Source organism: Alosa alosa, chromosome 4 (assembly GCF_017589495.1).
Source record: "Alosa alosa isolate M-15738 ecotype Scorff River chromosome 4, AALO_Geno_1.1, whole genome shotgun sequence".
Taxonomy (NCBI): domain Eukaryota; kingdom Metazoa; phylum Chordata; class Actinopteri; order Clupeiformes; family Clupeidae; genus Alosa; species Alosa alosa.
Genome location: NC_063192.1, coordinates 31,433,751 through 31,456,000, shown reverse-complemented (window position 1 = coordinate 31,456,000; position 22,250 = coordinate 31,433,751). Strand labels below are relative to the sequence as shown.

At 41.5% G+C, this 22,250-nt stretch overlaps 1 protein-coding gene across 1 annotated transcript; it reads right to left on the bottom strand.

The window, feature by feature from the left end:
- Positions 1 to 16,268: 16,268 nt before the first annotated feature.
- On the bottom strand, positions 16,269 to 21,531 carry krt8 (keratin 8). Its single transcript, XM_048241344.1, is given in 12 exon segments — positions 16,269 to 16,860; positions 16,862 to 16,986; positions 17,116 to 17,159; positions 17,376 to 17,596; positions 17,713 to 17,838; positions 17,937 to 18,101; positions 18,223 to 18,318; positions 18,410 to 18,470; positions 19,342 to 19,550; positions 21,027 to 21,205; positions 21,208 to 21,282; positions 21,285 to 21,531. Coding segments are annotated over 12 exon segments (1,608 nt in total). The 5' UTR covers positions 21,433 to 21,531; the 3' UTR covers positions 16,269 to 16,701.
- Between the last annotated feature and the right edge of the window lie 719 nt (positions 21,532 to 22,250).

The following is a 22,250-nucleotide window of genomic DNA, read 5'->3' as shown; positions in this document are numbered from 1 at the left end:
ATGGCCACCGTTTTGTGAAGCCAATCAGTGACATGGCATTCTATGTGATTTGTAGCTTTCCCAAACATGGCATGTAAAGGTATGTTCAAAGGTCATTATTTATCCACTTACTGTCATTCTCTGTGACTGGGTGACAAATATGCCCCAGAGCCAGCACCCTAAAGGTCAAACAAGTATGTGACTTCTTGCTGCCAGATGGAGTGGGGAGTGACTTGGGGAGGATTATCAAACACCACTGTAGGTATGACATTTTTAACATTTCCTTGATGAATTTAAGTGTGTGACAGTCTTATGATCCTTTCCTTGACGGTATGAGCAGCAAAACACATTTCTTAATAAGCTATATGCCAACTTCAAACTGAATACTTAAATGTGCATCATAACATGAACATAGCACTGTACAGTAAAAATACATTCATTTTAGAATTTACACAGCAATTAAAATTATTTTAGCGATCAGAGAAAAATATGTTTAAAACAAATCTTAGCCTATTTAATGACTCAGTAAATGCTTTAGTGTTTGTCATTACTGTACATACACTACCGATCAAAAGTTTGGGGTCACTTAAAAATGTCAATTCCACTCCATTACAGGTATAGACAGAATACCAGCTGAGATCAGTTGCATTGTTTTTTTAATCAGGGCAGCAGTTTTCAGATTTCATTACATGCTTACATAATTGCAAAAGGGTTCTCCAATGTTTTCTCAGTTTGCCTTTTCAAAATTATATCAGATTAATAAACAGAATGTGCCTTTGGAACATTGGATGAATGGTTGCTGATAATGGGCAATGTAGATATTGCATTAAAGATCAACCATTTCTTTCTACTACAGTTGAGAACACTTTTGCAATCATGTACTGTAAGCACATAATGTAATTTGAAAACTGCTGCCCTGATCAAAGAATAATGCAACTGATCTCAGCTGGTATTCTGTCTATAATGGAGTGGAATGGAAATTTCCAAGTGACCCCAAACTTTTGACCGGTAGTGTTAATATTAACAGTGGCTTGAATATAAATGAACAGATGTGGTTTGTCGAAAGACATAGAAGACAAAAGCACCCATATTTCGTTTTGCTCTACCTGTAGCATTCCACTCTCTCCTGCCCCTCAGGCATATGGCACACAGAGCAGTCGGTTTTCCCTTTGATAGTGGAACCAGCCACACCTTGGTGTGTGAGCCTCACTACTCTAACATGGTGATAGAAAAGTCTCTGTTCTAGTCAATGGCAGAATAATGTATTGAATCAAAAAAACCTGATTATGTTAAACTTCACAAATGTTTCTTCCTGAACTAATCAAACATTTCAGATCTAAAGATGGAGGCCGAACCCCATTTGTGCTTTCTGCACATTTTCATTAGTTCAGTTGCAAATTAGTATACGATACATTTGACTGTCCATCTAATTGAAATTCTTGGTGAGTTTGATTTTTTGTTGTTTTTTATGAAAGATGACACTTTAAGAAATGATCAGCTGTTGTATAATACTCATTTATACACATTTATACTGTAAAGTATACTGTGTATTGCATTATATCAGTATTACTGCACCAAATTATTGCACGGGGCAGCCGTGGCCTACTGGTTAGGGCTTCAGGCTTGTAACCGAAGGGTTGTCTGTTCGATCCCCGACCTGTAGGAAAAATGTGAATGAGGGAAGAAGTTGAGCACTGCTCTCCTAAAATCCACAGCTGAAGTGCCCTTGAGCAAGGCACCTACCCTCACTGCTCCCTGTACATGTAAGTGCTGCTGTAGCAAGACAGCTCACTGCTCCGGTTTAGTGTGTGCTTCACCTCACTGTGTGTTCACCAATTCACAGATGGGATAAATGCAGAGACCAAGTTCCTTGTATAAGCAAGTATACTTGGCCTAGAAACTTGATTTACATTTACAAACTGTTGCAGCCCCTTTGTGTTGCAGTGCGGTTGTTTTGTCAGATGTTTGTAGTAACTGTCTAAAAACTCCCCTGAGCTGTTCTAAACTCACTGTCAACCCCGGCTTCTTGCAAAAGTTTATGTTGAAACTACCTTTGTGGTGCAACTCATTTTAGTTTATAAACTCTAAAATAGTGTCAATTTACGTTCAAACTAAGCAAGGATTCTTACTTCTGTTGGAATTGGTGCAACTGGCTTCTGATCATTTGCCGTACATCATACTGTCACTTTCACTGTTTGGCGCATCACAACACCACTGCCATCAGCTTGTCCATCAATCTGAATCCTTTTAGCAACTCAGCATTCTGTCAAGATAGTATGTCAGCCTACAGGAAAAATGACTCCCTATTGCATTAGCTAACCAGTGTCAGAATATAATTCTCCTCTCCCAGCACATAGGGAAGTCATTGTAAATTCTTATACCAGTAGCCAAGAATGACTTTCTATAGCAATCCAGCTGAAAACACTCAATCCCTTACACAACAACGTTTGCAGGTGAAAACAACAAAATATTTTATCAGATGTGCCTTACATTTAGACGCCGACAGCGTTTTTGGGGCTTAAAACGCAAAAAAGTGAAGTGAAACCATCCTCCAGAGTGGAAATCTTAAAAACGCTCCACCGTCGTGTTCCCATTTAAAGGGTATAAATGCAAAGGTCTGCTCTGATCTGCTTACGGTGGCTCTCGTCACATACGCGTTTACGTCACAGACACACGCCAATACAGGAAAATAACAACAAACAAGCAAACATATCGGATTTCCATCCATCGGACCTTCAAGTTGCCCTAGCTACACTCTTAAAACAAATGTGTTGTCCCTATCTGGACACAGAGATGTGTTAAAAAACAACATAATTGTGTTGTTTTCAACACAAGTTCTGTTATTATCAATACATATTGTCTAATAAATAAAAAAAGGAAACAACACAAACTGTGTTCTCCCAACCTGGACAAAGAGATGTGTTAAAAACAACACAGGTTGTGTTGTTTTCAACGCATTCATTTTAAGAGTGTATATTAAACATCCAAGAGTTTTTTTCAATTTTTCAGTTGTACCGACTTGGTAGTGTTGTGTGGCAGTGCTTTATACTCCCACATAGTTAGTCGCCTGGCGTGCATATTACATTGAATTTCACATACTTTTGCGTCACCATATGCATGCAGATTTCACCCTGAAAATGCTCATCTAAACGCAGATTAAAAAGTGAAAACGCAACGCCACTTTTGCATTTTCTCTTTAGATCATTTCCGTCTAAACATGGCCTCAGTTGTCTAAACAGTTCATGCAGCAGATATGAGGTTTGGTCCATAATGTTAAGCACTACATTTTGTCACACATGTGTCTCCCACAAATTAACTCTGTTTTTTTTATCTATTCATACCTTAGAACAGGATCGAGCCTGTTTTGTTTTTTGAAGATTTTTAGTCTTTGATTTTATGATAGCAAGACCTGTTCTACCTGACATGCCTTGGGGGCCTTTATGCGCTCAGTAGTGCAATCCCATTCATCAGACTATGCTAGAAGCTATTTTGGCAGTATATTACTACATGTGTTATATAATGTGACATTGATTTTTTTGCATTAAGCTTAATGAAGATTTTAACGAAGCAATAAGCCCCAAGAGCCTGCAGGTTCCACTGATTTATAGAACAGCTAAGGGGCGTTGTTACAGTAGGCTAAGACACGCAAGTGGAGTGCCTACAACCCCCCTTAGCTGTTCTATACATACCTATGGACTCAAGTGGCTTATTGCTTTTCTAAAACGGTAACTACATATATCAGGCAAGATTTCATAAAATAAAGGCACAGCAACGTGCAATGTAACAATTTATTCATAGATAATCATTCTTCCGCCAAGAAATATATTTCCTCTATCAGAATTGTTGCCAAGCAACGTAAAGACACAGCAACTCTAACTTTTCTATTAAGTTGTGGTAGCGGAGTAATATAGAACAAAATGTGGTCAACGTGTGGGGTTGTGCTACTAAATCTATATTAAAACAACTCTTATCTTTCCTTAGAAGAAAGAAATGAAGAACAACAGTTCTACCAGGAGGATTTGAGAGACAGATTATGATGAAAGAATTTAATCCTGAATACAAACAATATAAAAAGCACAACATAAATAACAATTTGAATATTGAAACAATCTTTGGCATAGGGCCCCGTCCATAAATCGGCAGGCAGTCTGGAGCACTCTGATCCTGCCGGCTGAGGAAGGCAGGCGAGAGGAGCCTACCCCCAGCAAAAGCTTAAAACAATAACCAACTGGTGGCGGTGGTGGTGAGGGTTTGTACTGCATAATGCATTTTCTCACAATGAAAACCATATTGCAAGAATAGCTGCCATGGAATAAATAATGATCCTGTTCAGAGTATGTGCAGCAGCACATGGTATTTCTGTGAAGCTGCACTATATGCACCAAGTCAAAACAGTGATTGATGTGCGTAGCCATGCATATGCAACCACATACTGTAATGTTATATACATATTACCTTCATTGTATTGGCTATACAGTTCAGCCCCCATCTGCCTGGGCTCAAACCTGCACCTGCAAACTTGCAGCACCTCACCATGGGAGGCGACTGAGCTAGCAAACACTGCCAGGAGCTCTTAGGGTGCGGCCCATGTGGGAATGAGGATCAGTGCATATAAAAACCTCCCCCTGATTGTCAGCGGAAGCCAAAACTCTGCAAACCCCCATTCACTAGATCAACATGTAATATTTTTCACTTCCAAATTAGCATTTCTTCTGTCCCAAGTCCAATTCAAGTTCAACTTAAAATCTCAGTCTATTCTTATCTCACCATACTAAGGGTCACGTAGAAGAAATAGGTGGGATCTCAATTCAGTTACTTTCCAATGGGAATTCTCCACATTCCTCTTACCGATTATTCGAATTAAAACCTGTTGGGAGTTATCATTCCACTAAAACAGCCTGTGGCAGAAACTCCACATACAGGTTATTTTCCTGTACTCAGTTCTTGTCTGCATGAGGTCTTGAGTAACATACCCCACCACCCATGCTGCCCAGTTGCTCTCTGTGTAACAGTAGCCAGCAGGTATTTAGGTGAGTAAACCTCCCTCCTGACACTTAAAGAGACATGCTTGTGAGAGACGCTAACACCCATGGCTTTAGCCTCCTTGCTAACACACCTCCCAATCTGAGGTGTTCTGAGGTTCAAACGCAGGCCGGTGGGACCTGAACCATATAATATAATATTCACTATACAATGCAGGTTACATCTATTCATATAGCAACAATGTTCACTGAGACATTTTGACTGATAAATACCTTCAAAATACAAAATGCATTTTCTCCCAATGACAACCTTGTTTCAAGAATATCTGACATGGAACAAACAATGATCCTGTTCACAGAGTTTGTGCAGTACGTGGTACAGAATGCCTGTAAAGCTGCAATAAATGCACCAAGTCAAAACTGTGATTGATGTGTGTTGCCATGTAGATGCCATGGAAGTTGCCTCCACTTAATGATTCTGTCAAATACTATACGTGTTGATCTAGTGAATGGGGGTATGCAGAGTTTCAGCATCCTCTGCCAATCAGGGGGAAGTTTTTATACAGTAATCCTCATACCCCCATGAGCTGCTCCCTAAGAGCTCCTGGCAGTGTTTGCTAGCACAGTTGCCTCCCATGCTGAGGTGCTGCAAGTTTGCAGGTTTGAGCCCAGGCAGGTGGGGGCTGAACTGCATAGTCAATACAATGGAGGTAATATGTGTTCGTATAACAGAATGTGGTTGCATATTGCCACACATCTTTAAAATGGAGTGCATTGGTCATCTAGCCATTTGCTCATGTCTGTTTTTATTTAGTGCAGGGGTGTCAAACATAAGGTCCATGCAGGTAGTCGCGGTCCTACCTTGTATGACATCATGGTTAGATCATTATCATTGTTATGCAGATGACACTCAATTCTACCTCCCAGTTACCCCTGATAGTGCTCGCTTGTTCAATGGAAAATCTGTTCAACTGCCTTAATGATATCAAAAGCTGGATGGCAAGGAACTTCCTACAACTTAGTGAGAAGAAAACTGAAATGATTATGTGTTGGCCTCCTAGCTCTGTTTCTGACTTAAACCATTCACTTGGTCCCCTGTCTAAACACGCTCACAATGGTGTAAAAAATTGTGGTGTTTTCCTTGATTCATCTTTGAATTTTAACAAACAAGTCAGTACTGTGGTGAAGGGTAGCTTTTTTCAGCTTAGAAATATTTTTAAATGAAACCCTTTTGTTTTTTATAAGGATCTGGAAACACTCATTCATGCTTTCATTACATCTAGGCTGGACTACTTTGTGTATTTTGGTTTAACACACTCCACTGTTGCTAGATTGCAACTAGTCCACAATCTGAACTATCTACCACACTGTCCATGTCTTTATGGACCTTGCTTTGTGCACTGGTGCACAGTCATGCTGGAACAAGAAGGGGCCATCCCCAAACTGTTCCCACAAAGTTGGGAGCATGGAATTGTCCAAGATCTCTTGGTATGCTGAAGCATTCAGAGTTCCTTTCACTGGAACTAAGGGGCCAAGCCCAGCTCCTGAAAAACAACCCCACACCATAATCCCCCCTCCACCAAACTTTACATTTGGCACAATGCAGTCAGACAAGTACAACAGAGTTTGGTGTGGATGAACTTGACTGGCCTGCACAGAGTCCTGACCTCAACCCTATAGAACACCTTTGGGATAAACTAGAGCAGAGACTGAGAGCCAGGCCTTCTTGTCCAACATGAATGTGTGACCTCACAAATGCGTTTCTGGAAGAATGGTCAAAATATCCCATAAACACACTCCTAACCCTTGTGGAAAGCCTTCCCAGGAGAGTAGAAGCTGGTATAGCTGCAAAGGGTGGACCGACATCATAAACCCTATGGATTAAGAATGGGATGTCACTTAAGTTCATATGCGAGTCAAGGCAGGTTACCCAATACTTTTGGCAATATAGTGTATATTTCAGTTGGTGCATTCTGAGCATTTCAATAGCATCACTGAAACATCATGTAAACATGCAAATCTTAAAAAAAAAAAACAATCTAAATTGGCCATTTTTAAACAGAATTCTGCCTTGATGGTGAAACTATGCAAAGACAGCTGCCAAGTGGAGGCAGATATGACAGCTGTAGTAAAACTGAAGAAAACACACAAAGAAACTGGTCCCTGTTTCCTATTTCCAGCTGCATGGACGTTATCATTAGTTTTTCCTTAACGACTTGTCTATGAATTATCACAACGACTTGATAACAAAGACTTGACCTTCAGAGTCAAAGGCCAGACAGGTGCCTTGTAAACCTTTGAACAAAAGGCAGAACAAGCATTCCAACACAGTCTCACTCCTTGTGCGGAACATACTGGAAATCGCTGCACCCAACTTATGATTCATGGAGCCGCTCCAAGGTTGCCAACGCCCATTCAGAAAGGAGGGGGGCAGAGAGACTTGCCATTTTTACTATAATCTTCAAGGTTCCGAATGGATGGCCACTACCCATATTCCATGCAGGCAGAGGGGTGCCACCACTTGTCATTTGCCTGACTCACCCTGACTCAATTTGGCTGATGCAGGTGTTGCCAAGAGTAGCGCCTATCTATTGTGCAGGCTATTTTGCATTTATTTTCACCAGTGACTCGTCTGAATTTCCAGTAAAATACACAGTCAATTTCCATTCCCATATCAAGATACAGGTATGATGTGACTGATGTGCATCATAAAAAATGTGCATAACTATTAATGCAGATAAGCAAAAATGTTAGTCCTGAGAGGGCCATAAGTGAAATACTTCTACCATAAATGAGTCAAAGACTTTGACAACATCTGAGCTATGTTTTAAATACTGTGCTACATATTGGATCACTGGGATATATTAAAGACAAACAGCTTGTGCTTTTGTACTTAAATAAATCTACATGCTATCTCAAAATGAATGCAGGACTGGATGTCCTGTTCGCTTTGTAGGTTTTCTATGCCGTTACAGTATTCACTAAGACATTTACACGGGCGTGTACCTGCCAGCTGCACCATACACACGGAGTCAAAACAGGGATTGATATGCCTTGCTTTGATTGATGGGCCTTGCCATGTAGATGCCATGGTAGTTGGCTTCTCTTAATAATTCTGTCATTGCATGTTGATTTAGTGAAAGGGGGAATGCAGAGTTTGGCTTCCTCTGACAATCACAGGAAAGGTACAGTATGCATTGAGCCTCATGGGCCGCTCACATGGGCCGCTCACACGGGCCGCACCCTAAGAGCTCCTGGCAATGAAGCTGCTGACGAGATGTAAGTCTTCCCCTGGAGTTAAAGCCAAGCTCTGGCATGAAAGGGTGTAGATCCGCTGCCTTGCCTTGGCATGCGCTTTGCTGGAGGGCCATTCACAAGACTATTACTTGTCTTATGGGCTTGGGTTGTGTATTCAGATCTTAAAACCAACCAAGCAACCAGAGCAAGCTGCAAATATGTAGAAGTACTCAGCTCAAGCTAGTAATTTATTTCATCAACATGCAACAGTTTCTTTGGCAAAAGTGTGTTTTTAATCAAGCACACTATAAAACTTTAAAGGCATAATCTGGCAAAAACATTGTTGATATTTAGGCTTGACGGCTAATCAAATAACGGCTAATCCATGCTCCTGAGATAGTGTGTTAATTGGCTGGATGGCTGTACTGTACGGCTTGATATAGAACCACTATAGAATCATAGACCACATAGAATCACCAGAACTGCGTGCAAGTCCTAAGTATTGGATTTGCATCAAAGATCTCACCTTTGAAAAATAAGGTAATGCTTAAAAGCAGACAGCACAAAACCAGTAGAGTCAGACCGTATTACCAAATGTTATCTGCATCGAAACTGCATCACTGCCAGAGCGCAATGATACATCAGCATGAGGAAAAAAAAGAATGTGTGTTGCCAGAGGCGTGATCACTAAATCTTTCTTTGACAGTAAAGCCGTGCCTCACAGTAACGGCCTTACTCCCTTACATGCAAATGTTCTCCTCTAAAGATCATGGGAACTAATGTGTGCCTGACATTGCCTGGCGTATACTTAACTGGGGTCATTTACCGTAAAGTTCAACACTGACATGAACACATGATAAAGGTTTACATGTCTGGTCATGCAGAGACCCGTCAATCCTTTGTGTCTTAAAAACTTCCATTGTAAAATGAATTTGGGATTCTTGCGAGTTATATGCAAATCAGCATTGTCCTCCACAGATAAGATATATTCAAGTATTTGGATTGGGATCAAGAAATGACCTTAAGCCAGACTTGAACCTGAGTCCTTGTGGGCACTGGACCTAAGTGTGGTGCTGCTGCTCGTACCACAGCTCCCCCCAGAGGGCTTTGGAATAACGTGAATGACATGATGCAAGCTGCGTGATTTTTCATAGCAACAAATTACAGATCTCAGATACTTACAATGTTCTTATAAATCCAATCACACATAAGCCCACTAGAAACACTGTATGGTAACACTTTATTTTAATGTGTCGCTGTTACAGTGTACTTACCTAATTAGGTACAGTGGTACAACCTGTGTAACAACATGGACTATCAGGTACTATCATTGTACTTGCATAATGTATTTGTGGGTACCTACATATAGTTGTTACATTGTAATACTGAGTGCTTTTACAAAACTTTGCCAATTTGCCTAAATTTTCATCAGAGGCAAAGAGCTGACCTGAGACCTGCTGGATGGGGTAAATGGGGTCATGATGATTTGATATACAAAGCATGCTTAGCTCCAGTCAAGGCCTCATTGTCTTCAGTGTACATGTAACAGCTGTGCTGCTACAACCTTGTTACTCTTTGATTATGATGGCTAGTCTGCCATCATATGATTATGAGTATTATGATTGTATCAGATTTAGTCTCTTTGACCATTAACTATGGTTATGTGTATTTTAACTCTATCAGACTAGCCATCTCTCTCATGCTCACTCAAACGCCATGCAGTCAGTTTCTATTGCTGTGACATTGCTGCCATCCAGTGTATGCCTGAAGACTGCAGGGTTTTGGAAAGCTCTAAAATTGTTCCTCAATAGACAGACTTGTGTGATGTACCTGGCCTTCCTAGTCACCACCAATTCTCCATTCCACTCTCCTCTAAAAAGGAAGATATAGTAGCCTATGTATGGCCATTATATTACAGTTAGATTAGCTAAACAACACAGGTGAGCACTTCTGCATTTCACAGTGTGCTGAAATGTAGGCCTAACCTACACTATTTTTGACTATTTCTTAAACTCAGCAAATATGCTTTGTGGTTGTGAACTTATCATTACAACTATTCCACCTGTGTGTGTAGCCTATGGTTCAAATTCTGAAGTGCAAAATAGTTTAGGCTACAGCAGAAATATTTCCATCCATAGATAAAAATAACAAGTCAAACCTCTGAATTTCTTTTCAAAGTGCATCATAGCCTCAAAATACCCTGGCAGCAAAATACATTTGCTGCCGCTAGGGTGCGTCTAGATTTCTAGGCTATCAGATTGATGCATTTAAACATTGAAAATATTCAAAAATTATTTTGGGGGGCCATGCCCCCAGACCCTCGTAACGTGGCTTGGTTACAACTTCAGGCAAGTAACAGCACCGCTGCTGGAAACATTTCTAGGGGAAATCCCAGGAGTTACTTAGAGTGTTCTTTTGTCTTCATAGTGGAATTGTAGCCAGGAATACTAATAGCCCTTTCCATTAGACTCGTAAATCATCATACGCCCACCCGTACAACATGTACGAATGAGTTGCTAGCGCGAACGCTGGGGTTTGTAGTCTTTTTGGGAAAAACATGGATGCTACCAGGGCAGCAGCTGTCTCATTGGTGCTGGACATTGGTCTAGAACACGAGAACACGTCCCTCATTCTCCCTTACTGGGTATGGTCAATGTGAATTAATAATAAAAACTTTTTTTAGTAACTCAATTTCGCCTATTTCGATTTCAACAAGTGCTGTCACGTTTCTCTCGAGCCACGAGGGGCATTAGCAGGAGGCTAGTCATTGTTATTGTTTTGTGCTACATGTAGCATCTAGCTAACCGGCTGGAACACAAATCGTTACATTGTATTGCACGCACAGCAAGACTGAGCAATGCGTGAATTGGTGACCAGATTGAAGCAGCAATGTAATCTTGTGTAAGAGCATTGCATCAACATTAAAATGACCAACACAGTACAAATGCAAAGAAAATACAAGTCATCTCATCTCAACTATGGGCGCAGCCATGTTTGTCGTAAGGTCGTACGACCACCTCGGGGTACCTTCAAGTACTCCGAGGTAAAGGAGGTAAAGGAGTAAACGTGCCTGCTACCGGGTACCTTCAAGTACTCCGAGGTAAAGGAGGTAAAGGAGTAAACGTGCCTGCTAAAATGCTGCAAGAAAGCTGGGTAATTTACACTTTCCAACTCAGGTGGCAGATTTACCAGTCTAATGGAAAGAGCCATAATTAACCTGGACCTTTCAGACACAGGTGTCTTACCACTATACTATGCATATTCACTACACTCAGACAACCTCCAATTCACTAATTTTGAGGCTACATCCACACTATACGTTTTCGTTTGAATTCGAAAGACTTTTGGTTTGATCCAGCCTCCTGTCTACATTACCCTATCGTGTCCAAGCTCCCGAAACTGAACGATTTGTAGCCTATCTGCTGGCAACCTCGTGTTCGTTTTAAGCCCAAGCTTATGCATATTAGGCGAGTGTGGACGATTGAATTGTGGAACCATCTAAAACAGATGACATACAAGTCCATATTCTCTTCCCTGATTCGCTGTGCTTATATCACATTACAATGGGTCCTTTTCCACTAAACAACCTCTCCCCGAATTGTTGACTGTTGTCGGATTTTAAATATTTTTAGTTGGCTAGTTCAGTGGTTTTCAAAGTGGGGGCCGGGGCCCCCTGGGGGGCCGCAAGGGGTGCCAAGGGGCCTCAGCAAGTTGGAAGGAAAAATAAAAGCAACAAATAAATACATTTGACATTTTTAAAATATACTGTACCTATTACTATGAGGGTTGTTATACAATGTCAATCTGAACATTATATTTTCAACGATGATGACTGGGAATAATAATAGTAGAGCGATAGCTCTTATATAGCAGAAAGCCCCAAATGACATTTTTATGCTCCATCGCAAAGTGCTTGTGGCTAAAATAATTATTAGGATTAGCTTAATGTATTTTTACATTTGCCGTAGTATTGTCGATGGGTTTAAAAACACATCAAGGGGGGTCCTTGGCCAGAACCTAGTGGTATTTGGGGGGCCTTGTCGTGGAAACCTCTATAAAGTCATTTAAATATTATTTTAAGTGTTAAAGGGTTAAAAATTCTAGATTCCATTTGTAAAAGCAATAAAAGGGGGAAATCCAAGGGATGAATACTTATAGGCACTGTATGTTGGTTTTGTCCGCCTAACTCCAGAATATGGCACCCCAGCTTGGAATGGACTCTAACTGAATCTGCCTGGTGAGTATTAAATAAAACTTTAACTTTAACTTGAGAAACACTTATGAGGAAGGGAATTTTGCTGAATTTACCAAAGACTATAATTGATTATAATTGTAACAAAAACTTTGTGAAAGCAACTCAAAAATGAAGTGAGCAGTAATAAAAAACATTTTATTTTTTTAATGAGTATGTAATCGGAGTGTCTATTTACACCCCTGGTATGAATAGCCTTGTCCACACAGCTGAGCTATTCACACTGACATAACAACAAAAAGACATTGCTCACATGCACAAAAAACATGGCGGACATTCGTTTTTTCATCAGCACAAAGTAAAGAACTCTGAAAAGTTTTGGCAATAATATCTGTTCAAATTAAGTTTTAGATTGATTGAAGTTGTGTTTTATTTTCATAATCTTCATTCAGTGAACACATACAACCGTCAGTTTGTTAGTTAACAGAAATTTCGTGAATATGATGCTCAGGCTATATATATATATATATATATATATATATACTATAAGTTTACCTGCAAACACCCATCTTGATATGGAGGTAGATAGTGCAGTGGTCATAGACCTGGTGTAGTAGGAGCGCACGTGTACCAACTTTTCTGGAGAGATGGTGCGCATTTTGAACAAGAAATTGGTTCTCAAACGGAAGTTTTGATTGCAACAATTAGCTAGTTCACATACCAGGGTGTAAATAGCATACATTACTATACACCAGTGTATGAATGGCATCCACCTCTAACTATACATTGATGCAAACAGCATACCTTATTCAGAGTGTCTATTACACAGCTGAGCTATTCACACCCTGTGACATAACAATAAAAACATGTTGCCTTTTTGTTTTTTATTATTACATTGTGTGATCAATATGCCAGAGTAAATGCACAGGGGTGCAAATAGCATACACTGATATTTGTACCATACAGGATATTAATAGAACACATTGCTGTGTGCACCGGGGTACAAATAGAATTAACTTCTAATTGCACCACGGGTGCAAATAGCCTCACCCATATGTAATACTGAGATTACCTTGCTGAAATTAGGTGTGATTAGGTGAAATTAGGTGTTGTGATACTGTAAACGGTTCGCGAGAAAATGAACGTTGGATATACATGGCATTTAATCATATTTCCATTGTGCACACAGCGCTTTGTCTATCTCCACACCCATTACTCTCGGTGGTATATCTCACGAACACCTTGGTCAAAACAAAGCAAACCAAATGTCAAAATAAACAGCAGACCTTACCGAACACTGGGATATGAAGCATTCCTCTGTGCAGTAAGCGGATCCCGAGTAATCCGGTTTTGAAATTGCAGCAAAATTCTACATGTTATCCAACTTTGCGCTGAAATTCTAATATACTGTATTCTAACAGCAGCTCAAAATAATGAACGTGCTTTCCAAATCAAAGAATCAAAAGTTGGTCATGGCATGCTCAACAGTCCTTCTGAATAGATATTTCTACCAACATGCTTCTGGGCATGGATGCAGCACAAAGTATTTTTACCTAATATAAAGGCTGACCCAAGATATATGCAAGCATGATCACATCATACTTTCCCATATATGGGTAGGCTAGACTTGAAAACAATATAGCCTAGCATATGAAAAGCTCTTTTCCTAATTGCTATACATTTTTGTGGAAAAAGTCATGTTATTTACTTGTGTTTTTCAGGTAATATCAATAAAAGTGCAGTTGTGTTGTTTTGATTGAATAAATAACAATTGCCCAATTACAATTCCGAAAACAAAATAATAATAATAAAAAAAATGATTTATGAAAATGCATTAAAATAGAAGATATAGTGTTTGGAGCCAAACTCTTCCTATGTGTCCTAATATATTATATGTGATATATTACTATTAATTGTAATTTTTGGCGTGCCACCCCAAGATTTGCAATGGCCTTCCCTGGCCACCCCTGTCAAAATGTTCTGCTGGCGCCAAATGTATTTAAAAAATACATTAAGCTAATCCTAATAATGTTGGTGAATCTGAGTGAATGTGATTGCAGCCTGCTTTGGTGCTCATGGTCTCTGTAAAATAAACTGAAGAGTTGAATTGTGGAGAATCTAACAATGTAGCATGTCCATAATCCATATACAGAAGTTTAAACATTAAACACTGCCTGCTTATCATCAGTGGAAAATGTGTGTTTTAAGCAGTGCTATCTGCTCTAACTGTGTGTGTATGATCTAAGCAGCATAGAACCCCCTGGTCCAACTTCCAACATTCAGTCAGCTCCTTTGGGCGTGGACAGTTTTGCACTGACAATGGGCCTCATAGAACATAATGACCATCATATTGTAATTGGAGGGCCAATATTACATTCATAGGGCCCAAAATGTTATCATTAGCATCCCTGATAAGGAGTGGTATGGATATATGGTAATGGGATTATGGGATGGGCGACTTACAAATAAAAACAATACAATAGTCAAAATTAACAGTAAACAGTTAAACTTACAGTTAAAATGTTACAGTAGTAAGACTACATTAACGAGAATAGCAATAAAAAACAATAATATAATAATAATAATGTCAATGCAATATTAATGATCATAGCCTAATGAAAAAAAAATACTATAATATACAAACCATAACTCATAAGAACTGCTTAATTAACTAAAAAAATATGTCTTTAGACCCCTCTTGAAAAACTCAAAACTATGACAGGAATGGAGAACACTGGGGAACTCATTCCACCAAGGAGAAACCACTGAGGAAAAGAGTCTAGAATTTGACCTGTCGTTTATGGCTGGTCGACACAACAGATGCACATCAGAAGACCGTAGTGAGCGGTTGGGGATGTACAGCTGGATCATAGAATTTAGATAGTAGGGAGCAGATCCAGTTAGTGTCCTTAGCCTAAGGTGATATATTTAAATTGTATTCTGTCCACTATAGGTCAGCTAACAGTAGTCCAATCTACTACTACTGTACACAAGCAGGAATGGAGCTAACAGGAACTAGGGAGTTACATGTGTTTTCTTTGGCCGATTGAAGACGTTTTGAATCAGTTGTAACAATCTACTACTACACAAGCAGGCAGGTCAGCTAACAGTAGTCCAATCTACTACTACACAAGCAGGCAGGTCAGCTAACAGTAGTCCAATCTACTACTACTGTACACAAGCAGGCAGGTCAGCTAACAGTAGTCCAATCTACTACTACACAAGCAGGCAGGCCAGCTAACAGTAGTCCAATCTACTACTACACAAGCAGGCAGGCCAGCTAGTAGTCTAATTTGTTCTTAGATTGACATTCACTTTGGCTTCCTGGTGATTTGATTTGAATGCAACCATCAAACAGAGATGGGCATGACGTGGCATCAGCTGTGTGCTCAAGTAACACAAAAGCACCTTCAAAGTGTAACACACTTTTATACATGTATTCATGGGTTGTATATGCCAGAGCATTTATTGTCAAACAACAGAAATGTTTTAGACTAGTCAATAGTGATGCTCACAGGACGGAAGATTTGCAATTAAAGCAGAAAACATTTCACAGCTGTTTTTTATAAATTGGTTGTTATAAATAAAATTATGATAATAAGTTTCTGTTTTCATTTTTGTCCTTATAGCTACTTGTTTCTGTTTTTTGTATTTTCCTTGAACCAGTTCAAAGCCTTTAGCCCATATTTCCACTATAGCTAGTCCTCCACTAATTTCTGCTACAAATAATTAAAACATTTTAGTATGCAAATTCAAAGCATAGCCTTTTGTATTTACCATAACATTAAATAGCAGTACCATACTGAATACTTTAGGTTTTGTGCTGACTGTATCATTTATGAAAAACACCCTCCAAACACCACCACACAGACTCAATGTGCTCTCAGTAAACATTTATTTTTGGTAGCAAAATTCAGCACCTTGGAGGACATGAAGGCAGTTTTACCTACTGTAGTTTCTGCTAAGGCACAAAATGGAAACTGAGCCAACACACATCATGGATCTACGAACACATAGCCACCTCAGCATACTCAAGATATGGAGCTATTCCTTGCCAAGACATTGACCTGATCTGACCTTCACAAGTCTGTTTACACACAGTATTGCTGAAAGCGGTCTAGTGCAGATGCTTAACTCAGAATAAGGCACTGTGTGGGATTACATTTGGTCCCTTTAAATCTTTGGTCGGAGTTAAGTGTACTTCATTACAACCTTGTAGGTGACTTTAAACTCGGTATGTAACAGTGTTTAATGGTGAGGAAGGGAATGAGTGAAAAAAAACTGCTAGGGAAAATGTTGGGGACTAATTGCTCAATCCTGGACGACCTCAGAGGATTCAGACACCACTTTGCCGTCCTTGGTCTCGATCATTTTAATGACGACGCTCTTCTTGCTCTGGGTAATCGCGCTGTCGCCATAGCCACTTCCAGAGCTGTAGCCGCCGCCGCCGCTGCTGTAGCCGCCGCCTGCTGTAGCCTCCGCTGCTGTAGCCTCCGCCGCTGCTGTAGCCGCCGCCACCGTATCTGCTTGAGTATCCACTCGAGTAGTTGCTGAAGCCGCTGCTAGCACTCTCCATTGGGAATGAGCTGTAGCTCGCTGTGGAGGACACAGTAGGTTCATTACTGAAGTAACACTACGTACAATAGTACACAGTAACCTTTGACTACACAGTGAGAATATATTTAGTATGCTTCTTTATGTGCTACAAAGCGTGGCTTCACTTACTGCTCTGTTTAGAGATGTTGATGGACTGAATTCCAGTGGCCAGCCTGCAGAGAGATGAGAGTTAGGGTAAGTCAAGGTTATTCATGTGGACTGGAGAGGTATAAACAAGAGGGCCAAGATGGGAACATGTCCTCATTGATTCCAACTCTTTGGTCCTGTGATGGGAACGTGTCCTCATTGATTCTAACTCTTTGGTCCTGTGATGGGAACACGTGTCCTCATTGATTCCAACTCTTTGGTCCTGTGATGGACAGACTCACCTGTCCTCCTCTCCCTCCAACAGTTTTCTGTAGGTGGCGATCTCAATGTCGAGGGCGAGTTTGACGTTCATCAGGTCTTGGTACTCCCTGATCTGGCGGGCCATGTCCTGCTTGGCTCTCTGGAGGGCGTCCTCCAGGTCCTTGATGCGCAGCTTGGCGTCTCTCACGGCCATCTCGCCACGCTCCTCAGCCTCTGCGATCTGGTTCTCCAGGTTGGCACGCTGATGATGATATAAACAAACATTTCATTCAAGATGCACACTTGGCTCTTGTAAACACCAGATGTGGCATTGGCAGAAATGGACTGTTATGTTGAAAGGCTGGGTTAGGATTTCACCTGTCCCTTGACGGCATCAATCTCTGACTGCAGCCTCTGGATCATGCGGTTGAGGTCAGCGATCTCTGTCTTCGTTGATCGGAGGTCATCACCATATTTGCTGGCAGATGTCTGCATCTCCTCATACTAATACAGTAAGAATATCAGAGATTAGATCAGATGTCAAAGGACCAGTTGCAAAGCACCAACTATTGTTGGTGTAACGGCCAGGTATTGATCCCCACCTTGGACTTGTACCACGTCTCGGCCTCAGCCCGGCTGCGGTTGGCGATGTCTTCATACTGGGCACGCACTTCAGCAACGATGGAGTCCATGTCCAGGTTACGGCTGTTGTCCATCTCCACCACAACAGAAGTGTCTTTGATCTGGGCCTGAAGCTCACGGATCTCCTACAAAAGCAAAATTCAGTATAGGGTCAACATAGCTTTCAACTCAGTGGTGCAGTTAGAAAGTTCCAAAAATCTGGGGAACAAATAACAAGATGTTAACATGGTGGCCATAGAGATGTACCTCCTCATAAATCTGCCTCAGGAAGTTGATCTCATCAGTAAGGCTCTCCAGCTTGGCCTCCAGCTCCACCTTGTTCATGTAAGCCTCATCGACATCCTAAGAGGGAAGACATGTGAATATGTAAATACTCATGACACCTCCACAGGTGATGTATTCTGTCTGTTCATCCAAAGATAAAGGTGCTCACCTTCTTGATGAGAACAAAGTCATTCTCACATTCTGTGCGTTTGTTGATTTCATCCTCATACCTAAAAGTAGAAAATAATGTATTTAGTGTAATCTGTGTTTTCATTTTGAAACAGACAATTCATTTGGATTACGGTTAGAACCAGTTTGATATCTTTCAAGAAAACAAAAGATTCGCACAATATCTAAAACTTACTGTGGAATTTGAGAAAGTTCAATTGCACTATTCTATAATTTGGACATGTGCGTTTTGAATATTATTTGTATTAGTCATCCAGTTAATTGACTGTGAATGAGAAAATGCACGTCCTTGAGCTGGATTTCACTGTACCACACAAGTATTTCACTAGAGGGAGACATTTCCATGCTATTGCGTGAGTCAGGGAGACTTGAGCATATGGCCCGAGGTGTTTCCTTATATTCAGTCATTTGTTCTGGAAGTCCCGGACAGACTATGAGCTCATCACATATTTCAAGATCAACGACTCAAAAGGCATGGCTCTGTGCCCTGTTGCCATGACTATTAGAGTCATTTGCATGTAGCTGATAATGCTGTTTGAGCATGTAAAGTGGGTTTCTCCTCTGTAATGGGCATGCAATGGCTTCTTTGTGCCGTGCCAGAACTGTGCTACAAATGCCAAGGGTTGAATGAATGAAGTGTAAAACTGAACAGACATAAAACTCAACCGCCAGCCTCAGAGGGATTCTGCATGTGGCGATTGTACGTCAGTGCAAGTAAAAGCTCCTTTGTGCCTTTTTTTTGACTGGAAAGGAACATAGCAGAGAAGTAATAATCCCAAACTGTTTCCATGCCCCAATCAAGTTTTTCCCCCTTCTTTATTTACTGCAACTCATTTAGTCAGGGAACATTTGAGGTTGCCCAAATGTGCACGTTTAGCACATTTTGGCAGTCTCCCATCCTGGCTGACTCACTTGTTCTTGAAGTCCTCCACCAGGCCTTGCATGTTGTGGAGATCAGCCTCCAGCTTCATCTTGTCGTTGCCCAGGCCGTCGAGCTGTCTGCGTAGGTTGGAGATGTAGGCCTCGAACATGGAGTCGATGTTGGAGCGGGCGGTGGTCTGGCCCTGCAGCAGGTTCCATTTGGTCTCCAACATTTTGTTCTGCTGTTCCAGGAAGCGGACCTACGTGGGCAAAGCAAGAGCACATGCTTTTTCAATTTTCTCTTGCGAATGAATGAATCACACACTCGTGCCTGCAACAGATTTTGGCAACCACTTTTTTTTCCAAATTGGCATCACCAAATACCAATAAACTGATTTTGAGGTTCTTTGGCATGCTGGCAAGTGGTCCACAAAAAAAACAACCACATGTTAACTGTACAACAGTCTGCACAGACTTCAGGGTGTAGTCCAAATGGGACATTGTCCAAATGTTTGTGTGAGTTTCCAAGGCAACTGTTTTTTTCCAAGGAAACTGTGATGCATATCCTAGTGGGAGGGGGGCATGGGGGTATGGGAAGAACTGACATTAGTTCAGCCTCCCCCATTTTTCCTGTTTCAACTGGACATAGCAGAGAGATGGGAACCGAGGCACTGAAAGAAGCACACAAAGCTGCAAGCGTAGATACTGGTGTATGAGACAGTCAGCATAGTGACATATAAAAACGCACGATATCCCTGAAATAGTGTCATCTGGTTTTACAGCGCTAGGGCAGGTGATGTCCAGCTGTCCTTCACAATAAAAGATGGAATGACTAAAATAATGGTAACAGGAAATGTAGCTGAAACATCGTCATTTTATGTGAGGCCCAGTATGAGGGAAATAGAAACATTTGTCTGGACTCAGAAGAAGTGAGCTCTGAACAACTTTGATTCTCTCTCTCTCTCTCTCTCTGTCCAAGAGCAATGGACGGGTTATGTAACCAGACCTCTAGTATTGGCCTGAACATGAAACCAACCGGCAGCCCTGTTTAAATATTAACTCTCTTGACCAGTTTCAGTGGAGAACCAATAGGGAATAGAAAAATACTTCATAGATGACAGTCATGAAACACATGACTGCAACGTGTCATTTCTACATTTGGTTGCTTTTTGGACTCTTTTCATTTGGTTGCAACACATGACGAGAACATCTATAATAATATTGAACTAATTTTTCTAATCTTTTATGGAACACAATTCACTTTCAAGGAAAGGCCCTTTTTGGGTGTGGACAGCACGAGACTGCCCATCCCCCTCAGGGAGCCCATTCCCAAGGTGAAGAAACATATACTCAAGACACACCCTAGAAACCCACCCCAACACACATCCCCTCACAGCAAAGAATCCATTAAAACAAGACTCAGGAGAGGAAGCTGCCTCGCCCATTTTACTTTCTTCCCTGACTCTCTGTACAGCTAGGTGTCACACTACACTACTTTTACATGTTATGGCATACCATTGTCGTCATGCAGTCAATGTTACACTTATTTCACGTTAACTTCCTTTCACTGAAGAAATTCAGTCTTCATTGTCATGTAGTCATGACTTAGACCACTGACAAATATTGCAGTCACAGTTCTCTCTAGATTCTGAAGGATTTGCAGTGCCTGACTTTCAGGTTTACTATAAGCTTTTCAGAATGACATAACAAACTACCAGACATGGAGATAGTCATACCTTGTCGATGAAGGAGGCGAAACGGTTGTTGAGGGTCTTGATCTGCTCTTTCTCCTGGGTGCGGACAACCTGGATGTTGGGGTCGATCTCCAGGTTGAGGGGTGCCAGAAGGCTCTTGTTCACCTGGACAGCTGTGATGGGGGCCACAGCGCCTCCACCCATGCCCATGCCCATGCCCCCATGCTGGAGCCCAGGCCGTAAGAAGAGGAGCTGGAGATGTAGCCGCCGCCACCCATCCCTCCTCCCATGCCCCCCATGCCCCCATGCCGCCGGCGCCGTAGGAGCTGCGCACGCTGTAGCTCTGCCTGGCCTGGCTGGGGCCGGCGTAGGATCGGCTGCTGAAGCTGCGGGGCGCCGTCCCCGAGGAGGACGAGGACACCTTGTAGGTGGTTTTACTGTAGGACATCCTGGAGGTGCAGAGCAGAGAGAGAGACGGAGAGAGAGAAGAGTGATGTGGGACTGAGGTGCCTGGCTCTGTGCTGGAGGAACCCGAGCAGATAGAAAGACCTTCAGACTTCCCCGCTCTCTATATCAGACAGCCAGGGAGGTGGAGTCAGGGGGTGGGGCTACTCCACCAGGGCACGCACTCTAGCGGTGGGGGGTGGAGCTGAAACTAAACACTCTTCCCTACTGCCTGCATTACAGACACCCCCACCCCATCTCTATGGTGTAAGTTTTGTCTGTTTTGTTCAAGTGCCTTTTTTTTATGTGGGTGGTGGATCTAGGCTTGAATTTCCCCATGACGTGTAGGCTCTAGGTTCCTCAAGCTAGAACTGGAATAGGTTGTTGTACTGTTGTGAGAAGAGACCACATTTGTGTAAACTAATAACCTTTTCAAAAAGTATACTACATTACTGAATGTTCATATTTTGTCATAATTATTTTTGTGATGGGAAAACAAAGAAGAAAACAGGAGTTGGCAATGGAGATGCAGTGAGATCCTAACTGTGTCTGAGGAAACTCTGGTATGCACTTGTGGTAATATGTTTATCATTGGTTGTGGTTGCTTATTGGGTGATGGCATTCACTGTTGAGCGGGACTGTTCACTGAATCATACAGAGAGACTGTCCTATGTGTTGTGCCTCTCACCTGTGAGGCGGACAGTCAAATGACGGCTTAATCCACTGGATTGGTCACTATCTCTGGGACGTGGGGACCTCTAACAAACCTGCATTACATGATTCATTAAAGTTGTGAAATTAGTTCTTACTCCATAGCCTACA